At 35.2% G+C, this 23,084-nt stretch overlaps 1 protein-coding gene across 1 annotated transcript in view; it reads right to left on the bottom strand.

The window, feature by feature from the left end:
* ksr2 (kinase suppressor of ras 2) overlaps positions 1-21,148 on the bottom strand; it is a 125,506-nt gene extending 104,358 nt beyond the window's left edge. Inside the window, exons 1-3 of the mRNA XM_052104876.1 lie at positions 20,438-21,148; positions 14,265-14,405; positions 9,487-9,637 (exon numbers count right to left, since the gene is read on the bottom strand). Of these exons, the coding sequence (XP_051960836.1) occupies positions 9,487-9,637; positions 14,265-14,405; positions 20,438-20,617 (472 nt within the window). The 5' untranslated portion in view covers positions 20,618-21,148. The remainder of the gene's footprint in view (positions 1-9,486; positions 9,638-14,264; positions 14,406-20,437) is intronic.
* Between the last annotated feature and the right edge of the window lie 1,936 nt (positions 21,149-23,084).

Genomic DNA, 23,084 nt, shown 5'->3' with positions numbered 1-23,084 from the left:
CAAAAAGAGAGAAGGAGAGAGCTGGAAACAGATGCTGAGTTAAAGTGGCCAAGCTTGCAGGCTAGTAAGGAGGAGCGTGAGAGGTAGAGCTGGGTGATATAGCAAAAATATACTGTATATATATATTTTATACAGTACTGTATGCTTCGTTAGATCTCAATATTTGTTCAAAGTTTTTTTTTTTTTTCAATATACAGATCATTCTGAAACAGCCAGAAGATGGCTGCACACGGACGAGAAGCGCACACCGTGTCACGTCGCGGCTAGGACATGGCACAGGCATCAAACACAGGGCACGTCGATGCAGTTCACGTGGCAGACAGTACACACTAAAGTTACCAAGGTTTTTAATTTACATTTACATTTATGCATTTGGCAGACGCTTTTATCCAAAGCGACTTACAGTGCACTTATTACAGGATGAATAAAATGGACCCTTTTCACAGACTGTGATGACGCATTTCTGCCTTATGTAGCACCGTAAATCATGTAACCATTTTTTTATATATATTTCCATTTTTTTTATTATTATTAATTAGTGTAAATTTATAGCATTATACTTTGTGTATTATTACCCTAGCATTAATTAGAGGAAAAAAACTAGGTACCACAGCTGCGGTGAGGTTTGTAATACAGCTGCTGAGGCCAGGGATGGATTACCGACAAGGCCAATGGGGCCAGTGCCCAGGGGCCCTTGACTACCAGGGACCCGTGGCTGGGCTTTAAGGTCACGTGATCCAGTTTGGCGATCCCCTCGCTCGAAAACCCCTCAACAATGAAAACGACCCCTGCTCAACAACTTTTGGCCATGGAAATGAAAACATTAAGTAGTTACTGTAATCGAATTACTTTTAAATCCAAACCACAGTGCAACACATTACATTTTAAATTCTTGCAATCAGATTACAGTTAGCCTACTGACGTTCAATAAAAAGTTAATTACTTTTGAGTACATTACTTGGGTTATACACTACTAAAATATTATTATTTACGTTTAATATATTTAAAATAGGAATGAATATGTTCATACGTAAGTCTGTTTGAGTTTGTGTGACAGCTGAAGGGTGTATGATAATGAACTAGAAGGAAATAGAGACTAATTATATTTAATTATATTATAATTCATTGAGAGGAAAAACTAAAATATTTCTGTGAAAAGTGTTTTAGATAGTAACTTAAAAGTTTAGAAATGAGCAATGTGATTAGTTTATGACCAAGTAACCAGTAAAGTAATCTGATTCAAATTTAGGGAGGTAATTAGTAATTGTAGTGGATTACCTTTTTGAGTAACTTAGCCAACACTGGTCACTCACGAGAAACTTAATGGCTAAATAAAAAGCACATTAAAATCATCGCAAAATTTGCAATGATGCTAACTTTATATCGCAAGTAAAATGAAATATTATACAAAAATATATTCATGACTATACAGTGAATATTCATTGTATCGCCCAGCCGTGATGAGAGGAAGAGAGACAAGGAGGCAAAGACAGAGAATTGAAACAAATCAGGGTCTTAATAAATAAACAGCAAAGACGGGAACAAAGGGGGTACAAAGACTGTCTGAGAAAGAGAAACAGAAAGAGAGAACCCCAGATGAAGATCGGTGTGATTTCTAAATTATACACCACACTCCTCTGGCGGCTGGAATCAGCCCCTCCGCACAGCCTCTCATGCAGGGTCCTCAGCATGCTACAAGCCTCCTAAAAGCCCAACAGCATCTTTAAGCCGTTCTTTAAACAAAGCAATCCAAGCTGATCTCAATTTCTGTGGTGCAACTGGCGGTTAACGCTCTATCACAGCGGGGAATCCGTGTTTGAGAAATTTCAGACACTCCAGGGCGACTACACTGAGCGCTACCTAAAGTCTCAACAGAGGGAAGATAGACAGGAAGGGAGGGTACTGTAGAATTGGGGAAGAGCTTCAATGACAACAAATTGCATTATATCTTATTACTTCAGAGATACCTGTTGTGACAATTGGAGAAGATGGGTGGAAAGCCTTTAAACAAACATTCAAATAGAAGTAGAATAAACTCAAATAAAAGTTAAACTTGAGAACAGCGCAACGAGGATCATGCTAAGTAGCCGTATATATGTGATATAATTCACCAGCTAAAGAATATGCCAAAATTGTTCGTTGTTCTGTTTTTCTAAATCCTTTTTATAACATTTATGTAATATACAATCTGATTGAAAGAGCTTTGCAGCCCTCTGTTTGCCGGGTTTTATACAACACAGACATTCTGCAGAATATCTGAGTGAGAACGTCAGTTATTCTTTTACAAAAATGAAATGATATCAAAACAAAAATCCACGTTTTTGTGACAAAATATGCTTGTGTCATTGTTAACTAATTAATACAAAACAAAAACGCCAATGAACTGGAGAATTATAAAGAGCAATATCGTATATAGTAGTTGACTGATATAGTTTTTTAAGGCTAATATATAGAAATTAGGTTAATTTATTATAATATGAGAATAATACCATTATACGTAATATTATATAAGTTATTTAAAGCAAATGAGCTGCAAATAAGATTTCTGAAATTCATTTAAAAGTTATTTTGAACAATAGTTACTCAAAATGTTTACACTTTGTGTGCATTATCTATTGACAAGGCTGTCACATTTGTTTACTGGCCAAGCAGGTACTTTTATCAGCCAATGCAGACAATCTCAAAATGCCCATATATCAGCTGACGGATCGAACTGGCCAATATATAGGTCTATAGCTAATCATATGCAACACTGAATTTGCAAAACATGTTTGCTGCTAGACATACAGTACTGAGTATTGGTATACAATGCATGCACTGGTGCAGATGAACTGATCTGATCTGCACATTCTCTCAATGTCAGTAGCAGTCTAAATTTTAGAGATAAATGGATCAATTTATAGTTCAATGCTTTGCACACGTCCTTCATATGATTTGACATCAGTCATCAATCTCTTCTAACGTCATCAAACAGCAGTGACGGCATTGAATGAGAATTCAACATCTTCAGAGACATTTCCTTTAATCAAACCTTAGAGCAACTCTAATCAGCTTCATGTTGTGGAGGTATAAAATAAACAATGCAGAAGAGATCCGTCTGATAAATCAAGTGTGCCATTACCTAATGCTGTTATCAAACTGTGCTGTATTTCAGAGTGTGATACTACACTGCCCTCCCGTGGCAAACCACACTCAAATTACAGTAACAAAGTCAGAGTTATCACACAGTATGTGTAAACAAACAGCCTTTAAGCTCATGGCAGTTTACTAAGAAAGATACATCTGGATGTTTTTTTCTTTTCTTTTCTTTTAAGAGTTGCAATTATGAGATCCAGACACAAAACTAATAACACTGTACTTGCCAACACACAAAAAAATATATTTTTATTTTTTAAATTTAAGGCATGTTGCTTAAACTCAAGATAAATGTGTTATTTGTTCTAATACAGCAATTACATTTTGTATGTATTTGTTTGTATAAGGACAGTACAAAAAAATAAATAAAGCTGCAAGCAGTGATTAAAGGGCCCTCGCACCCTGGTGCATGCTGGGGCTGCTGTGCCAGGGGAACGGCATTCAATATTTGTAGCACTTTTTAGCACTTTTAATGTTATAATGTATTTCATTGTTCAGGTCATGTATTTGTATGTAATTTTGAGAGGACAGGAGAGTTAAGAGTTAAGAATATCACAGCACATATTTAAACAAGACAATGCATTTTTCTCAGGCAGTTTAGTAGGCCTACTTCAGATGTGTCTGACTAGAAGGTAAGACACTTATTACTTCACAACAAATACGACTTTTATAACTATACATCAAAACATGTCACTTTCTGTTGCCATTAGATGGCGCTATGACTATAAATTAATATTGGCATGTAGGTGTATTCAGGCTGGGGCTGTTCATCAAACATGTGAAGTTTGGAGCAGATTGGACATTGTATGTTTGAGTTACAACAACTTCCTGTTTCATGGCAAAACATCGAACTAAGCACGGCCGTCACGGACACGCCGTTCAAAGAAACTCAAAAGCTTGGCAATTTAGAGTCACAAAGGCCTTTAGATAAGATTGACCGAATATGATGTTGATCTGATTAAATCTCTAGGAGGAGTTCGTTAAAGTACGAGGCCTGGAAATGGCAAATATTGATAAAATATTGGAGAGCGAAATCAAAATGTGTGAGCTTAGGGCTTGGGTCCAAGACACTTATTTCTAGGTCTTGGCATGTTACACATGTTACTCATTCTGAAACCCATATCAGATGTACATTTTTGCCACTTCTGGCACATGTCCAAAGTTTTGTGAGTTTTCGAGTATGTTTAGGCCCTCAAAAATGCAATTACAGTAACTTTGGAAAAAAGAATATGAAATAATAATAAACGGAGTAGATACAATTGGGTCCTCGCACCTCTTTGCTCGGGCCCTTAAAATGAGTACAGCTCTGGTTTCTTTTAAGCAAGCACTTAAGCATTATTGTAAAAGATTTTATATCTTGTATTGAATTTATTTCAATTGGTAACATGTTCCAAAGTTGAGAACCCTTCACAGAAAAAACCCTTTACCCCTGTTATTCTTCAATAGTCAATCCTACAATTACCATTCACTGTGCTGCTGGTTGTTCTGCTACCATCCTGTGTGTTTGTTAACAAATTTACAAAGCACCTGTGAGGCTTTGTTGTAAAAATATTTAAAAACTAGTTTTGTGTATGAAAAATGTACAACCCCAATTCCGAAAAAGTTGGGACAGTATGAAAAATGCTAATAAAAACAGAAAGGAGTTATGTGTAAATTATATTCATCCTTTGCTATATTGAAAGCACTACAACTAAGCATTATATTATGTTTTACCTTGTGAATTTAATTGTTTTTGAAAATGTCCTGACCTGTCTCCAATTGAGAATGTGTGGCACATTATGACGCATATCATATGGTAACGAAGACTCCGTATTGTGCAGCTGAAGACCTGCATAATGGATGAATGGGGGGAAATTCCACTTTCTAAATGTAATAAATTTGTGTCTTCAGTGCCCATATGCTTAATAAGTGTTATTAGAAGAAATGATGATGTTTCACAGTGGTAAACACTCAACTGTCCCAACCTTTTTGGAGCATGTTTCAATCCTCAGATTTGAAATTACTGTACATTTAAAAAAATAAAAATGAAAAAATGAAATTCACAAGGTAAAACATAAATTTTTCATACTGTCCCAACTTTTTTGGAATTGGGGTTGTATAAAAATATAAAAACTAAGAACTTTTTGAGTTTTTGTTTTCCTTGTTTTTATATTGATAAATATATGTAGAGCGGAGGAGGGCGGGGGATGGAACAACGCACGCCCAGTCCCCAATCAGCCTGATGGGGGCGCACGAGGGATAAATGCAGCCAGTGACGACAGTTCGAGAGAGAGAGACAATTACAGGCAGCTGCTCTGTGTGTTTATATTTGTGTGTTTTTGGTTCAGTTTATCATTAAACTATTATTTATATTGCCAAGCTGGTTTTCGCCTCCTCCTTTCCCTTAACCCCCTTACAATATATTTACATACAATGATGCCATCAATTTAGTTTACTATCCATGATTTTTAAAGCCTGATTATATAGTAAAATTATAATTTATTGTGGACTGACTTGTTTGATTCCAAACATTGCTACAATATGAAATGTGGAACAAAATCATTGCATGCATAAAACGCTGAGCTTCCTGCATTGAAATGTACTGCCTTATCAATTTGAAACACTTTATGCTTATTTTTACCTTTTATAAAGTTTATTTATATGTTTATCAAATAAGAGTTGTGAATCCAAAATAATACCTAAAAAAAATACCTCTTCTATTTCTTCATTTTGTACCCTAATTTTCAGTTTTTCATTTTGTTTTCTATTAGAGAAACACATAGAAACTGTTTACAAACATTCTACATGAGGTGATTGTTTATTTGTTTATTTTGTTTCTATGTAAACTTTAACTTACTTTAAAATGGGCCAAATTGTGGAAAACAAAATATTCCCTGACCTTTTGAAATACAAAGGTTCTATGTTCTAGGGTTCATCAGGCCCTTAAGGAAAATGTGCAATTTATGTGGGGGAAAAAATAACATTAAGTTACTTTGATTATTTTTTTTTAATTATTATTATTTTTAAGGTGGTGAAGGAGCCTTTTACCCAAAAATTGTCATAAAAGCTCCCCAGGGGGATTATAGTGAAATCATGTAAGTATAGGGCAACAGTTATTGTAAAATAACCACTTCAGAAAAGGATGAACAATTTACTATTAATGTCGATCACATTTGGCATTTCATAACATCTCAAGTATTCTATGAACAAATGAATCTCCATTGTGATTGGATCAGTCATTTTCCTTATAAATCTATTCGTAACACTTAATAAAATCAATGTGTTTTATGGGGGTCTTTAGTCCCTGCCACAGGGGGGCTTTTACCTCAAATACTATGCTTTCACTTATTGGACATGTATTAAAAACGTTTAATTCAATCACCTTGAACAAAGCTAAAAATAACAAATAAGGATTTTTTTCTCAAAATAAATGTGATCATTTCAAGGATTCTCATTAGCTACATAGTGACAAACAGGTGTTAAGGTAATACTGTGGTTTTTGTTCCTGGTTTGTGTTTTGGGAGAAAATACAATTTAAAAGTGCCTTTAGCCCATTGTTCCCTACTACGTAGACATGCTCTGATGTTCACAACACAAAGTTCCCTCTTTGTTGCACAGTGAATACTTATTGGAAAAAAAAACCTGCAAAAATTGGTTATTTAAACCGTCGGATATTCAGCAACTTGGCCCATCCTAATGAGAGACAGTGTGAACCACTCCAACAGAGAAGATTTGATCTCTAAAACTACAGAAGCAAAAACACTTTTTTATTTCAAGGGTCAGACAGAGAGATTGGAATATGATAATGTAAAACTAAAGTATGACTGTGTATGCTTAGACAAGCATTATAAGTCAATGTAACAATATGCTACAAAAAGTGTAGAATGTGGCAATATAATAACTGAGTTGAATTCAGTTCTATTTTTCCATTACAACTCTCCAAACTAAATCAAACTCAAGGATGGGATGACCTCTACTGGACGTTCTCTGTTACTACAGGACTTGATCTTCACACATCAATACACAGTATTTGACATGTAAACCTTCCTCAAATTTTCAGGATTTTAGATTTCCACAAATATAACAGGATAAGTTATCACACAGTGCCAGCACACTAATCATAGTTCTCAAATATGAGTCTCACAAATATGTGATGCAAATATGTGAGGTAAGTGCTCAATAGCAATCCTACAAAAGAAGAACTTAAACAGTGGAAGCTGAACATATAAGCCATCACAAAAGCACATAACTATAAAAGAGTCAACTAGCCTATATACAACTAGCCTATGATTTACTCAGACACAAATATATCAAGTAATAGTTAAGTATATGTCTTTGACATTCATGTTACATGAAAACAGGTGTCGTTTATAAGACGCTTTTTCATGTCACAAAAAATAAACAGAATATTAAATATCATACTGTTACTTAAGAGTAGAGGGTTTCCGTCAAACGAAGCTATACACATCGTAATTGAATGCATAGATCATTAGATAATCCACACGAAGCACAATGTGCACACTGCACATAATAAGCTATCTGGCTAAAAGGTCTCCAGGATCACATGACTTCATCGGAAATGCTGTAATACGTTTTAGTCATTCTAGTTTTTGTTTGGAGAGGCTTTTGGACACTTGGAGATGTTTTTAAACACTACGATACAATATTTTTATAATTTTGACATGATTGGGAACAAAACAAAAGTAGTTTTTCTGAGCCACCTTATTTACACCCTGAGATATATAATGTCAAATCAAAAAAATAAGAAAAAGAGAACATTTGTGGCTCAAGTTTAGTTTCCTGGGCCAGCAGTTTCTTAGGCTGATAGTCTCAGAATTTATCATAATCTATATCATTGAAAATATTGGAAAATGTTCTTTAAAATGAAACCAAAAATTAACCCCCTCTGAAACAAGAAATCTTTTGAAAAAAAAAAACAACTTCAAAGCTTCACTTCACAGTGGTTCCCAAACCTGTTCCTGGAGGCCCCCCAACACTACACTTCTTGGATATCTCCCTAACCAAACACACCTGATTCAACTCATCAAATCGTTAGTGGAGACTCCAAGACCTGAATTGGGTGTTTCAGAAAAAAGAGATCTACAAAATGTACAGTGTTGGGGGACATACAGGAAAAGGGTTGGGAACCACTGAGACATTCAAGAATATTTTCAAAGTTCTTAACTGAACTTCATTCCTATTATTCATGTATTAAAAAGGTCAACTTGAAAATATTATTCACCAAAACTTGTTTTTAGCAATTCAGTACAACTGCGCTCTTGCTCAAGTAATGCAGAGTTTACACTACAACTGTCGCTTGCCAACAGTTTTGTGGAGATCGCTGACAAAAGCCTGAAATCATAGGCAAATCGGAGCTCGCTCACGTGAGCAACGATTGCAATATTTGAACTTTCAAAATGCAATCTGAGAGAATCCAAATCGTGCAATGAGAAATATGTTTTGACTGAATACAACTGCAGCATTGACTTACAGCCAATGAGAGAGCAAGAAACGGGGCAGGGGAAGTTTCAGTGGGAGGAGTCCTGATGTACCTGCAACAGAACATCAACTAGCATGGCTATGGTATCAAGAAAGTCTCATCAGACCGAAGAAATGGAGTAAAAATGTGTGGAACATTGGCAGGAGCACCAGCGCCTATTTGATGTTTCATGAACTGTACCACAACCGGGTGGAGGAAGAGAAGAGTTGCAGAGAAATTGCCAATTCTCTTGGACAGTCAGGTGAGCAAATAGGTCGATTTTTCAGTAGGAGCTCATTTTTCATCTTGTAACCAATATATTATATGATTAAAAACATACACATCATATTCTGAAATGCATAACATATGATCATGCATTTGTTTTCGTATCTCGCATCACTTCTCGCGTGTACTCTGTTGTGAAACGTAATTTGGAGTCCAGGCAGAGTCGTCGGGGATTTGTCAATAATGAAATGTTTTGTAATGTGTTCAGCCCTGTTGCCGATTCGTCGTGTAATTTGAAAACGCTACGACTTCCATGACAAAACAGACAGTTGTGTAATATGAACGGTTCCACGATCCCACGATATCATCTATTATAGCCTGAATAAAGTTTATAACAGTCATTTGATATCCTCAAAACCAGTAACAGATTCTTATCTCTGGCAAAAACTATTTTATATGTTTATAAAATAACCTGAAGCAGATCACTGCCTCTATTTAATTTGTACCTGTTTCATATGCAAAGATTACTGTGTATTGAAAAATATTTAAATCACTGTTCTTTGTCTCCTTTTTTTTCACTACATAAAAGCACCCAAAAATGTGTACTGACATAGTAACATATAACAGTATAGTCTGGTTATATTTGTAGCAGTGTCTTCTGAACTCACCAGATTTGTGTGCTGATCGTAGACATGTGAGTGAGGCATTAAGACGAGCACATTCTTCATCACTCGCTCCAAACTTCTGCAGTGACTCGCACACCTGCTCATCAGACATGTCCAATAGAGCCTCAAGAGTCAGCTCTCCTGGAGCGATTTCCTGAAACAAAGACATGAATGCACAACACATACAGTTACTAACAAGTCATTTAAAAGTTACTTAAAGTACACTTTTACAGTGCAGGGTTAAACCCCACAGCCCTTTAGTTACGCAGCATCATATCGTGAACTTACTAAGTGAACATACTGTACATTTTTCAGTGCTCCAAACTTCCTTCCCAGTCCAAAAAGACCATCTATTCAAAATAAGCTGCTAAACAGCTCATTCTGTAACTTTGACAGATGCAAAAATTTTACTTGACCGCCAACATGTGCACATCAACAATACTTATTCTGTATTAAGAAGTTTGGCCCACCCACATTACACTGAAAAACGTAATAACATTTAACTTCGATGTTACCATATAAAGCACAATTTAGATTACCCAACAAAACATTTTACAGGATGGCATTAAGGAGGAAATCCATAAGATAGATACATCAATTTTAAACACCTAAAGTGAAAGATACCTGTACTGTATTATACATAATCTAACAATAAGTATAATATTTTGGATGTTTATTGGAAAGTTTGGCCAACTTTGTGCTGTTTCTGTCTCCCAGCATCAAAAACAATGGTTGTTGTTTATTTGTAACAAGGTCCAAATGCCATAAAATTTCGGTTTTCGGCCTAAAGAGAACACAGGTATTCTTTTGAAATTCTTTTGATTACTTTAACATCCAAAAATAAAAACTAATGAAGCAATAATAATAATAATAATAATAATGACATTAATAAATATATAAAAATATAATATATATATATCAAAAAGATTTTGTCCCCTTTACTCCCCAATTTGGCATGCCCAATTCGCACTACTTAATAGGTCCTAGTGGTGGTGCTGTTACTCAAGTCTCAGTTGCCTCCACTTCTGAGACAGTCAATCCGCGCATCTTATCATGTGGCTCGCGTAACACCGCGGAGACTCACAGCATGTGGAGGCTCATGCTACTCTCCGTGATCCAAGCACAACTTACCACGTGCCCCATTGAGAGCGAGAACCACTAATCGCGACCACGAGGAGGTTACCCCATGTGACTCTTCCCTCCATAGCAACTGGGCAAATTTGATTGCTAAGCAGACCATGCTGGAGTCACTCAGCACACCTTGTATTCGAACTCGCGACTCCAGGGGTGGTAGTCAGCGTCAATACTCGCTGAGCTACCCAGGCCCCACGTTTTCTTGACTACTCGTGAGCATTAAATGAATATTCTGGGTGCACTACAATAATAATGAACGTCTGACTGATCTTTATCCAGCTTATTACAAGAATTGGACTATTGACTGCAACTCCTAAACTATTAGTAGGAATATGCAAATAGAGGGTTTACATACAGTTTAAGTCTTAAAGGAACATCAACAGAAAATAGTTGACTGTTTAATTCTGTATCAAAAAGTGTCAGAAAGAGGTTGTTAATGGTTAATACATTACGACAGTTATGGTGCAAAACCTAACATTATATGTGTACCTCAGGTGAAAAACAATAAAAGGATAATAATTTATTTTATTTTTTTAAAAGAGTATGATATGACCCCACAACCCACTAGGCCACATCACTCCATATGGGGCATACAAACAATGAACATCATCACCATAGTAAATGCTTTTGTAAAATGACATTTTTGATAATGTTATTGGTAGTAACATAAAAGAAAGTCTAAATCTAAATCATACACATGTACTGTTCTCTTTATAGTGTAATCTCAGTAAAGCTGCAACTCCTTCTCCAGATCAGCAGGGGGCTTCAGCACATTGGACAGCGGCAACACTTCAGCACTGAGGACAGCAGCTAAATTAGCACAAGCAGACAAACTCAAGGCATTTTCTAGACCAAGTCCTACCTCTAAACCTCAGCTGCTTACCCAACTGTAACATTAACACTAAAAACTAACAGCACTAATGTGTGTAAAATTAAAGCCACAGATGTTTAGCACAGAGTGTGATTCTAAGCCTCTATCCATCAGAAGGGAAATTTGAGAAATATAGAAATATAGAGACTTCCCTCAAATGATCTTGATTTAGTGACACTTAAGCACACCTTTCCACATACTCCCTCGTATACTGTACACACCTGGATATTACGCCACAATGTTCAAATTTCTGTACATGCAACGAGACATTTTGTGATCAGTTGTATATTTATAGTGTTTTTATTCCCTCTTTGGAGTGTTTTTGCTTTATTCACCTCCACATACACTTGTTAGCTTTTATAAACAAACATCTCACAGCCACCCCATTTGAACATGTGATAATTAGTTCTAAAATATGGAACGCTGACATTTTTTTAACTAATTTCTAATCTTAACTAATCATATTTTTTTTTTTACACAAAAACATAATTTAAAGATTTATGTATTTTAATTTAATAACTAAATTAAATTGAAATTAAATAAATTTATTTATTTAAAAATCTATTCAATTTGATGGAATTTTGTTATGAAAATTACCTAAAATAAGCTAAAATATTTGTTGTGCATAATAAAATAAATATTTATATTTTCAAAAGCATTTTAAGCATTATTAATGTATAACTATACATTGTCTAGAAGCAGTATTTCCCAGCTTGCTTCTGAAATATTGTAAGTGTCTTGTGAGAGTTTCTTAACATCAATATCAGCTTGGGATAAAACATGATGGTAAACAACATGATTTAATTAAATCAATTCTTCATTTCATGATTCACATTTTGAGCAGTAAAAGTTCTTCTTAAGCAAGTGCACAGTCAGATATGGTACCGCATCACTTAATTTAACAGGGCAGACTATAAAAAGGAACTTTTTCCATGACTGCCAATTGTGGTTGAATTAAACAATTTAACAGCCTTAGAGATATTACTATTATACATAATTACCTTAGTAATTTTGTCCTTTTAACAATGGAATTATTCATTTTGCACTCTTACCTACAGGCGGGATGTAATGTTTATTCTGTTGGTTCATGTTTTGATGCCATGTCTTTCATTATGAAAAGTTTAGTTCCTGTTTCCCTGGTAATATTCACGTGTCTTGTTTTCATTGGTGTATTGATTCATTATGTTATTATCAGTTCTAGTTTGTCATTGGTTTTAGTTTATTAGTTCTGGTATGTAATTGGTTCATGGTCATTGTCTTGTTATCTTGTTTATAGTTCGGTCAATTCATTGGTTGATGTTTCCCATATCCATGTATTTAAGCCCTCATGTTGCCATTGTCGAGTATTGTTTGTGTAGCATTGTGGCCAAGCCAAGCCAAGCCAAGCCAAGCCAAGTCAAGTCAAGTCAACCACAATGCTACACAAACAATACTCGAAACTACTAAATACTGCCAAACTAAAATCAATGACAAACATAATGAATCAATACACCAATGAAAACAAGACACATGAATATGGAGGGAAAACAGGACATCACATGACTAGGGAAACAGGAACTAAACTTTTCATAATAAAAGACATGGAATCAAAACATGAACCAACAGAATAAACATTACACAGGAAACCGCACACGTCTTATTGTGCTGATGATTTGCCATTTCATTTGTGTTAGCTCAATAGCAGGAATGCATCACAACACGCTCTGGAATTATGACAATAAAATAACTTTGTTTTCTTGCCAAACTTCTAATGGCAAATCAGACAAGAAGTAAAAAATTATGTATGTCAGTCTTTCCTCTAGTAGTAGCTGACCGTTCATTTCAGAAAAACAAGAGTCAGACTATCGTTCTTACATTCTTAAAACTTAAAACATGCATTATTTTGCATGAAATTTTAAGTTTTGTTTACTCATTACACTCAAAAGAATGAAGTTTCACTATTGTCAGTTTTACTCAATCCTCCCATGTTCCTATTACTAAAAAATGCATGTAACCAAGGGAACTTAATATAACTGAGTTGATTCAACTATTAAAATGTGTCTTGCAAGCTATACTTAATCTATTTGCATTAAGGCAACATGAATATTTTTGCTTGGATAACTGAAACTGGCCAAAAGATTTCTAGTTTCCTGCATGCTTTGCATGGGAGTAAATGTCAAAATTCAGTGTTATTTTATGTGTCTTCGTGCAAGAGGAATATAAAGGGGGATATTTGTTCATTTTTAATGTTTAGAAGAATTTCAATGTTGTAGTTTTGGGGGCTGCCATCATTAATTGCTCTATCAAGCCACCCTCTCCTCTCCACCAATAGCTGATGTGTGTGGTGAGCGTACTGGCGCACTACGGCTGCCGTGGCATCATCCAGGTGAATACTGCACACTGGTGGAGGTTGAGGAGAGTCCCGTTATCTGTGTAAAGCACTTTGAGTGTTGTGTCAGAAAAGCGCTATATAAATGTAACGTTCATTCATTCATTCATTCATCATGTTGAATAGTGGATTGAATCAAGTGCAGCCAAAGCGTTATTTTTTTTTTTACTTCCATTTAGCCCTGAGGGAGTGTTAATTTTGGACCCTGATAACAAACCATACAGAATTAAACAGCAGCTGATGGACTGGAGAGAACAAATAAATGATACCATAATGCAAAATATCAAAGCAATAAAGGAGGACACCATATAAATACATGTTTAATAATTCAAAAGAAAACTAAAAGCATGATTTGGGATAAAAATATGCAAACACACACACACACACACACATAGGATTGTCCAATACCTCAATAACTTCTTTCTTCATGTTAACTATGCGGAACCAGTGTCCCAGCCGTGGGAATCCATCCAGCTCAACATTCCGTTCCTGTAAGGACACTTTACACTTGTAAGACAGCTGCCGACTAAAATACTTCACCAGTTTGCCCTGGAATGAAAGACAGAAAAAAGAACGAAAGAATTGAGTAATAGTAACATGGGAAGAAATAAACACAATAAACTCTATATAACACCTAAATTATATCACTACAGCATCTTATATTTATTATGACTCACAAACCTTTCAGATGTCAAGACATTAAAATATATGGAGTGAAATTGTGGCATTTTCCGACAGTTCAAACCATTCTGAAAGAGTTTTCAAAAGCAATTTTCATGACAATTAAGCAAACAAGGTAACTCTTTCTTCTTTTATAAGGCAACGTTAAACATGTTCTTCTTATTTTTTTAAGGCAACGTTAAAAAAGTTAAGTATGAGTAGTTGTGTAGATATGCCGCCGTAGGCAAACTCTAAATTCAATGCTTGGCATTCTTATCTGTCCTTCATGTTGTTCAATATTTCATGATCTCTTTGAACTTGTTCTCAGCATGTTGCAAAAACATAAATATTCTAAACTGGACAAGTTTCCCAAGATAGTGATGTCATTGCAGTGTTTGTGCAGGGCAACAAGCAGGAATACTAAGACAACGTTACTTTGATGGCTAAACAGTAATCATAAACATTCACAGTAGGCATGCCCATGTAACTTTAACATAAATGTAATGCTCTTTTTAATATATGGCCAATAATTGCTGGTTTACATTTTATGCAATTTATATGAGAATTTAAATGTATATGTCCTCGTGTTGTTCCAACCCAGTATGACTTCACTATTCACTTACCTGTTGACAGAAACTAACATACTACTTAATATCTCCCTTTGTGTTCCATAGAAGGAAAAAAAAGGTGCCATGGGTTTGGATTAGATAATGTAGACTCAGCCTCACTATTTATGTGCCAAAGTGTACTACAAAATGCACAACATGCAGCCAAATATGTTTGTGTGTGTGTGTGTGTGTGTGTGTGTGTGTGTGTGTGTGTGTGTGTGTGTGTGTGTGTGTGTGTGTGTGTGTGTGTGTGTGTGTGTGTGTGTGTGTGTGTGTGTGTGTGTGTGTGTGTGTATGTCCACAAGTGAGCCAAAAGCATCACTTTCTGCACAGAAACATGAGGAATCTCCCACACTTTTAACAAAAGAGCAGAATGACATTATACCAATCATCCTGCAATGGTATGTCACCAAGATGCATGTCAGCCTGTGAAGGTAATAACTAAATATCAATCAGTTATTTGATCATTTCAGCCATATAAGTTTAGTGAACATTGTCAATCCACATCTTCAGTCTGTTCAGTTTCATTGGTGTAGAGTTGGATCTCCCATGGCAACACTGAAAGCTCAGTTATGAATTCTTTGCATGCCATAATGCACATGCCTTGATTATTCTGGTGTCTGTCTCAGGTATATTGTGTATTGAACAGTTGAATTATTTCAAAAGGGATTGTTCATGAAATACAAAATGCTAATTCCATCATAATGTTGCTCCAAACCCACATGACTTTCTTTACTTCAGAAATCGCCAAAAGAGAAGGTAAGGAGAATTTTTTTCTGCAGTCATCGTTCACTTTCATTGCATCTTTTTTCCAGTCATAGTAACCTTATAAAAGCTGTTTTATTCTACATGGAGAGGGTCCACACATGGGGGCTGCCATATTAGAATCACATGACCAGCCGAATACTACTCGTTTAATCTCAGTAACCATCCTGTTATTTGCCACTTTCACTCATTAAAGTAATCATGGCTGTCTGTGAATACTACATTTCTACAATGACATCTGAAACTGAAAACTATTGATTTAAATGATGCTGCATCCAAGCCGCTAGGTGTCAGTGTAAGTCCAAGATGACACAAAGACAGAAGTTACTGAGTGCACCTTTAAAATGTAATTGGAAATTATTTATTACCAGGCCTTCATCATTTATTTTTGGTACTTTTCAAATGCCTTCTATAGATTTTATTGTTTTAGCCTTGTCTGAGAACCAGACTTCAAATGATGAAATGATTTCTAAAAATAAAATATGTCTGTCCTACAGTTATGGCGTCATTTCCACAACACACATTTTTTCCCTCTAATAAAGTTTTTCTTCAAAAGCAGCCTGAATGTATTTGTTTACCAAGTCAACAAAAGTGTCCAGGCCAAATGTTTTAATTAAACGGTTATTAACCCATTAAGCGATAAGCCATGAATCAAACCAGTGATTTTCTTCTTTAGTTTTGGCAATTTGCATTTTTGTTTTGCATATCGCCACCTACTGGGCAAGTCTAAAAAAAGACTTATATTTTGACCTGTTTCTTACCCACACCCATTATATCTGTGATGAGGTAGGCGAGGAATGAGGATCTATATGCAGCTTTATTCAAATAAATAAGAAAGCTCAGAATTCAAATAAACAAGAACGCACAGAATAAATCAAAACGCAGTGAACCTAGCATAGAGCATAACCAAACATGCATGAACTGACAATTTAACTGGGGGAAACAAGGGCTTAAATACACAAGGGAAAACAAGGAACACCTGGGGAAACCATCAGGGAATGAGAAACAGTCAGGGAATGAGAAACAGTCAGGGGAAAACCAATCATAAAATGAAACTACAAAGAACTACAAAAACCTAACAGGAAACAGGAACTAAACAAGAACTTCAACATAAAAGCACAAAAACAAAAGACAACAGGGAATATGTGACAATAGCGCTTCTGAAGACATGGATTAAACCACTGGAGTCGTATGGACTACATTTATTTTACCTTTATGTGCTTTTTGGACAATTTGCTTGAACTGTGAGGACCTACAAAGCTGAAATATTCTTCTAAAAATATTAATTTGTGTTCAACAGAAGAAAGAAAGTCATACATATCTGGGATGGCATGAGGGTGAGTATATGATAAGAGAATTTTCATTTTTGGGTGAACTATCCCTTTAAAAATGTAATTTCTATCACAGAATTCTATTAAACAGAACATAATTTGAGATCTACTAGAAAATACACTGATGACATAAATCTCCTGTGATGCATATCTATTCACTATTGGGCATATTAGTAGACAAAAAATGTAAAAATTGTAAGAGTGTGACAAATGTTTTAACCAAGACTTTACTTTCTAAAAGTCCACAATGCTAATACTACAAAAAGTATTTGCTTCAAAGGTACTCAATACCCCAAACATGTAGGCTACTGTTAAACATAAATCACAGATAGGCATTACCAAATGCCACATCTCAGAATGTCAGAACTGTTATTATATTTTAAACCTTGAACAATTTAATATCATATTTTGGAAATAAACTGCATGTATATACTAAAGAAGGATGACCATGTGACCGTAATCAAATGCTATTACGCTTTGAACATCACTGGTGCCTAGAAAATTCAGGATGGTAATGCACATCCATCATCATGTAAACAAGCAAGAACCCCTGATAATATCTAATGTTTGTAATTATTCTTCCATCAACATGAACAAACAAAGTGCTTCATCGTGACATCTTGACATTAGTGACGGCTGCAATCAGCAGCCAATGAAAATGGGTTTCCCCACGTCTAGAACTCAGTGCAGAACTACTAATGCTGGCTGATGGCCGGGAAAACATAGCTAAAAGGTCAGCCAACATGAAAGATCACCTCTTATGTCACACCCTATTACTTAAGCCTCTAAGTCACAACAAGAAGCATCATAGAGAAATTCCTCATACGAAATATCGTAACTTGTGAGCCAATATAACAGCACACAATCATAATCAGAAGTAGCCTATTATGTTATACAATAGGGTTAAATAAGTTGCATAAGATAGAGACAAGTGAGGTTATCATAAGAAACATAGGGCCTACACATCAAACTCCCAAAGAGGGGACCATTTTAAAACTTTGTGCATTTGTGAATTCTGCAAAGGGGTGATCCAATGCAAACTAAAGCAATATTTAAGGATGTACACATAACTCTCACATATTTAGATTCCCAGCATGTGTAACTGGTCCTGCTCGACCCGCTCCAAACAGGTCTCCGGCATGGGATGTGGGCACACTAACAAGGAGGCTAAAAGCTTCAGCTAATAGCGTCAGTCGCTAGTGCTCCTCTTGAGGCAAGGGGAGTGAGGATTACACACTGCACAGCTACCTACCAGCTAGCTACCATTACACTCCCCCCAAACCTCACTCCCCATCTGGGTTACGGCACCATTGTAACCGATCCTGCTCAACCTGCTCCAAATGGGATTCGAACTGGCATCTCCGGCATGGGAGGTGGGCAAACTAACAAGGAGGCAAAAGGCTACAGCTCCTAGCGTCAGTCACTAGTGTGCTCTTGAGGCCAGGGGATTGAGGATTACACAATGTACAGCTAGCTACCAGCTGGCTACCATTACACATGCACTGCTGCATTATTAAATTATTAAAATTGCAGTGTTACTGTCAACCTCCACTTTCACATTCTTCTTATTTTGTTTTTGGCGATTCTAATTCTTCGTACATATCACCACCAATTGAACAGGGAGGAGAATTTTAAGTAAAAAAGGACTCAAGTAAACTGTTTTTCACCCACAGCTATCATATCGCTTCTGAAGACATGGATTTAACTACTGGAGTCTTATGGATTACCTTTACGCTGCCTTTATGTGCATTTTGGAGCTTCAAATTGTTGGCACCCATTCACTTGCACTGTATGGACCTATATTCTAAAAATCACTTTAAGTTTAAGTCACTACATTTTAAGGCAGCACGAAAATGTACTTTTTAAGTTGAAACAATTATATTTTAGAATAAGTGTAGAATAATTTATGAATATCACATTTGTTTAATAGATGTTGGGTAAACAAATGTATTTTCATAATGTACATGTCAGGTCAAATCAGGTTGTAATTTGTTTTACAATTATACATATTCTGCTATTTCTATTAGTCAAAATAATGGTCTGATATACTTTTTAAATTTTTCCTTTTTTTTTTACTGAATATATTTATTTGAAAAGCTGTTTATGTATTAGCCTATTTTATGGCAGATTCCTTTTGTGATAAAGTAACTTAACCCCATATAGTTTGACAACAGTTGAAATGTTCAATAGCTATTTTGTTGTCAAGATGTTTTATGTGACTACTTGACTTTTAAAAAATGTACCTACCCTGAGAAATATTCACTGGAGTAAAAAGAGTGACTTGCTCCTATAGGCTACTCAAAGCGAATTTCTGCTTGATATCACAATAAATGTGTGCATAAAGGATCAACTGTTTATCAAGTCTTTTTGTAGGCTATTTACTAGTAACAGAATGATATATCAGCCAGGCCATTTTGAGATAACCAGCATAAGACCTTAATTAACAAGTTTTACCTCTACCTTGAGTCAGCCAAACTTAATAGGCCTAAAGATGGCCTTGAGATAAAAAAAAATAATTATATATAATAATAAAATTAAATAAATTGTCAATATATTTTTTAAGTTTATATTTTTTCAAGATAATTAAATAGTTTGTGAAATAAGAGTCAGTTTTAAGCGGGTCATTAAATTGGATTATAGTTATATATCGGCCATCCTGCTTTCTAAATATTCGTATCATCATCAGTCATTGAAAACCCCAAATTGGCTGACCACTAGTAGCTACATGCAAAACACAAACTTGCATGGTATCACAACCAAATATCTGATGCAGTAGTTCTTGTTACATAACGAAATTTCGAATATTTTCATACTTATAATGTAGACTACGTTCGGCTGTTTAGTGATGCGGATGAGGATGTAAATTCATGTCAACAATAGGCCCCTTTCGGTGTCCATGTTAGCAGCGTGAGCGCACGAGCCACCTTCTTCCACCTGCAGAATGCGCAAGATCGCGCCTCTCACTGCTGCAGCGCGAGAGCTTATTCACTTATTACGCCGCACGCGAACGCATATAAATCCAATACAATCATTCCACGAGATGAAATTTTCCATTTGAACACATTTAAAAATGCAAAATTGTTTAATGTGCACACACACACACAACACACACACACACACACACAAATACACACAAACACACACACTCGTGACACTTGTACAAATGCAGGGGGTAGCCTACTGGGGTGTAAATATGAACATACTCGCATTTGCTTACCTCCAGTGTTCGGATTTCTTTTTGTGTTAAGTCGTTGGATGTGGCACATTTGGTCCTCAAACCTTCCAAACTGGAGATGCTGATGTCAATCATGTTTTGCACCAGTTCGCACTGCTGCAAGGCTTTTTGCAAACTCAAATGATGCTCGTCGCTATTGGTCATATTCTCCTCGTCCATCATTTGTAAGCAGTGGTCCTTTTGCTATGTGCAGGCTACTTTTTTCCTCTGATCTGATTAGAAAACACTGTGATAGTACGCACAAATAGGTGAGCGTCAATTACATTTAAGAAAAATGGTGTGAGTGATCATGAAAAACTAGACTCTAAGTATAAGGCGATTCCATTGTTGTCGGTTTTTGGATATCCTGACGGTGTTTTCATCAGGGTTGCACTGTTTTTGTTTGATGTACCAGCTTCTACCATAATACACAGATATTGAAGGAAGGAAAAAGATAAATAAAATCAGATCCTCTCTGCCGTGGCATCAGCTAGATCCAGGGCGCGCTTGTGAAGTGCAACACAGATTGAGACATCTGTGTCACTGATGATTCAGGAGAAACACAACGCTACGTGATATTTCTTAACGATAACGTCTGATTTGAGTGCACGTACTCCCCTTCTGGAAGATCATCCGCTGTATCCCGGCGCTCCCCCAACACACCGACATGTTCGCGTCAATCAAATTCACAGCATCAGCAGCAACAGCATTGCATCGCCGACACAAGCAGGGAAAGAGTTCTCGCGAGATAAGCATCAATGCAGTGAGCTCACTGTTGGAACTCAAATCAACCCACATATTGTCAAGTAGGGGCCTATTATAAAAGTATTTGAATTGACTTTCAAATGGAAATACAATTCCATAGTGCACTACTTTATAATCGACAAGCATCACCCTCACTCAAGTAGGCTGCACATAGAAATGTAGAAATATCGCACGTCAGGTGCATGAATGTGGATAATATATCATAGCTGGGGAAATGATGCAACAGTTATTGTAATTTTCTGATCCGTTTAACAATAACAGAATTATCCCACAAAAGTGTGGTTCACATGTACAATGGGGAAAAAGTGTTTAATGTTTGTCTATTGCTTCTCAATTGTGAAATTACTTATTTAAACAAGATTTGCCATTTAATTATATTTATCTGTTCCTGTTTTCTCTTTTATTTATTTGTATTGTTTTGTATTGTTCATTGGTTCATTTAGGTTGCAAATTAACCTGCACAAATATTGTGTAATTTGTATTTAATTGTACGTTTTCTTTCTTTTTTAAAATATCTACGATTCTCTACAGTGTAAATATTATGTGCTTTATAACATTATCAGAATTGCTTCAATATCTTCCTGGTGGATAATATAAATATGTTAAATATATAATATATATAATATTTTATTTTACATAATAATTTTATATTATACAAATATATAAAATAAATGAATATCATATCATATATATATATATATATATATATATATATATATATATATATATATATATATATATATATATATATATATATATATATATATATATGATACATATATTTAATAAATTACTATTATCTATATATATATATATATATATGACACCATATATATATCACTCTATAGATATATAAAAATCTAGATTGTTTTTAGTACATCAAACACAACGAAGACAAATATGGCTAAAGAGAGGACTTTAAATATATATATATATATATATATATATATATATATATATATATATATATATATATATATATATATATATATATATATATATATTTAATTATGTAATTTTAAATATTTTTTACATGGTAATTTAATATTATAAATATATATTTAATGAATTAATATTATGTATGATATAGTTATATGTAAATATTCTATAGAAATAAACATGCATTACATCAAACACAATGAAGACAAATATGGCTAAAGTCGGGACTTTTAAATCACTCTTGAACACTTATTTTGAAATTACTGCAAGTTACTTCCTCGTTAAATCCCGCCCTCAAATAAGCACGTTTCTTATTGGTCAAGAAAGTGTCACTAAACAACACTCACGGGCGGATTTCTTTGAGTAGTCAGAAAAACGCGCCAATATATCGCGGGACTGATTGAACATAATACAAGACAATGGCTTCAACAAGTAAAACCATGGCAATAGTTTCCTCCGTGTTTTGTCAGCTGATACTTGCTCATGAAAAGACTGAGCAAGTATCTCAGTTTTTGCTGGCTGTAACATGCACGCTCACAAGTCACTAGTCTCATTACTCTGTGCAGTATTGCATACTTGTGCTTTTGTTAACATTTTCAATTCTCCTGTTTGTATGCATACTACTTGAGCAAGCGGATTTCATACAACATTTAGTTATTTAGGTAAAGATAAAGGGGGTTTGTTACCCAAAATGTACATATATATATATGTGTATATATATATATATATATATATATATATATATATATATATATATATATACACTCACCTAAAGGATTATTAGGAACACCTGTTCAATTTCTCATTAATGCAATTATCTAATCAACCAATCACATGGCAGTTGCTTCAATGCATTTAGGGGTGTGATCCTGGTCAAGACAATCTCCTGAACTCCAAACTGAATGTCAGAATGGGGAAAAAAAGGTGATTTAAGCAATTTTGAGCG

Source organism: Xyrauchen texanus, chromosome 3, assembly GCF_025860055.1.
Source record: "Xyrauchen texanus isolate HMW12.3.18 chromosome 3, RBS_HiC_50CHRs, whole genome shotgun sequence".
NCBI classification, from domain to species: Eukaryota; Metazoa; Chordata; class Actinopteri; order Cypriniformes; family Catostomidae; genus Xyrauchen; species Xyrauchen texanus.
The sequence above is the reverse complement of the archived record's forward strand: the minus strand, read 5'-3'. Positions and strand labels throughout refer to the sequence as shown.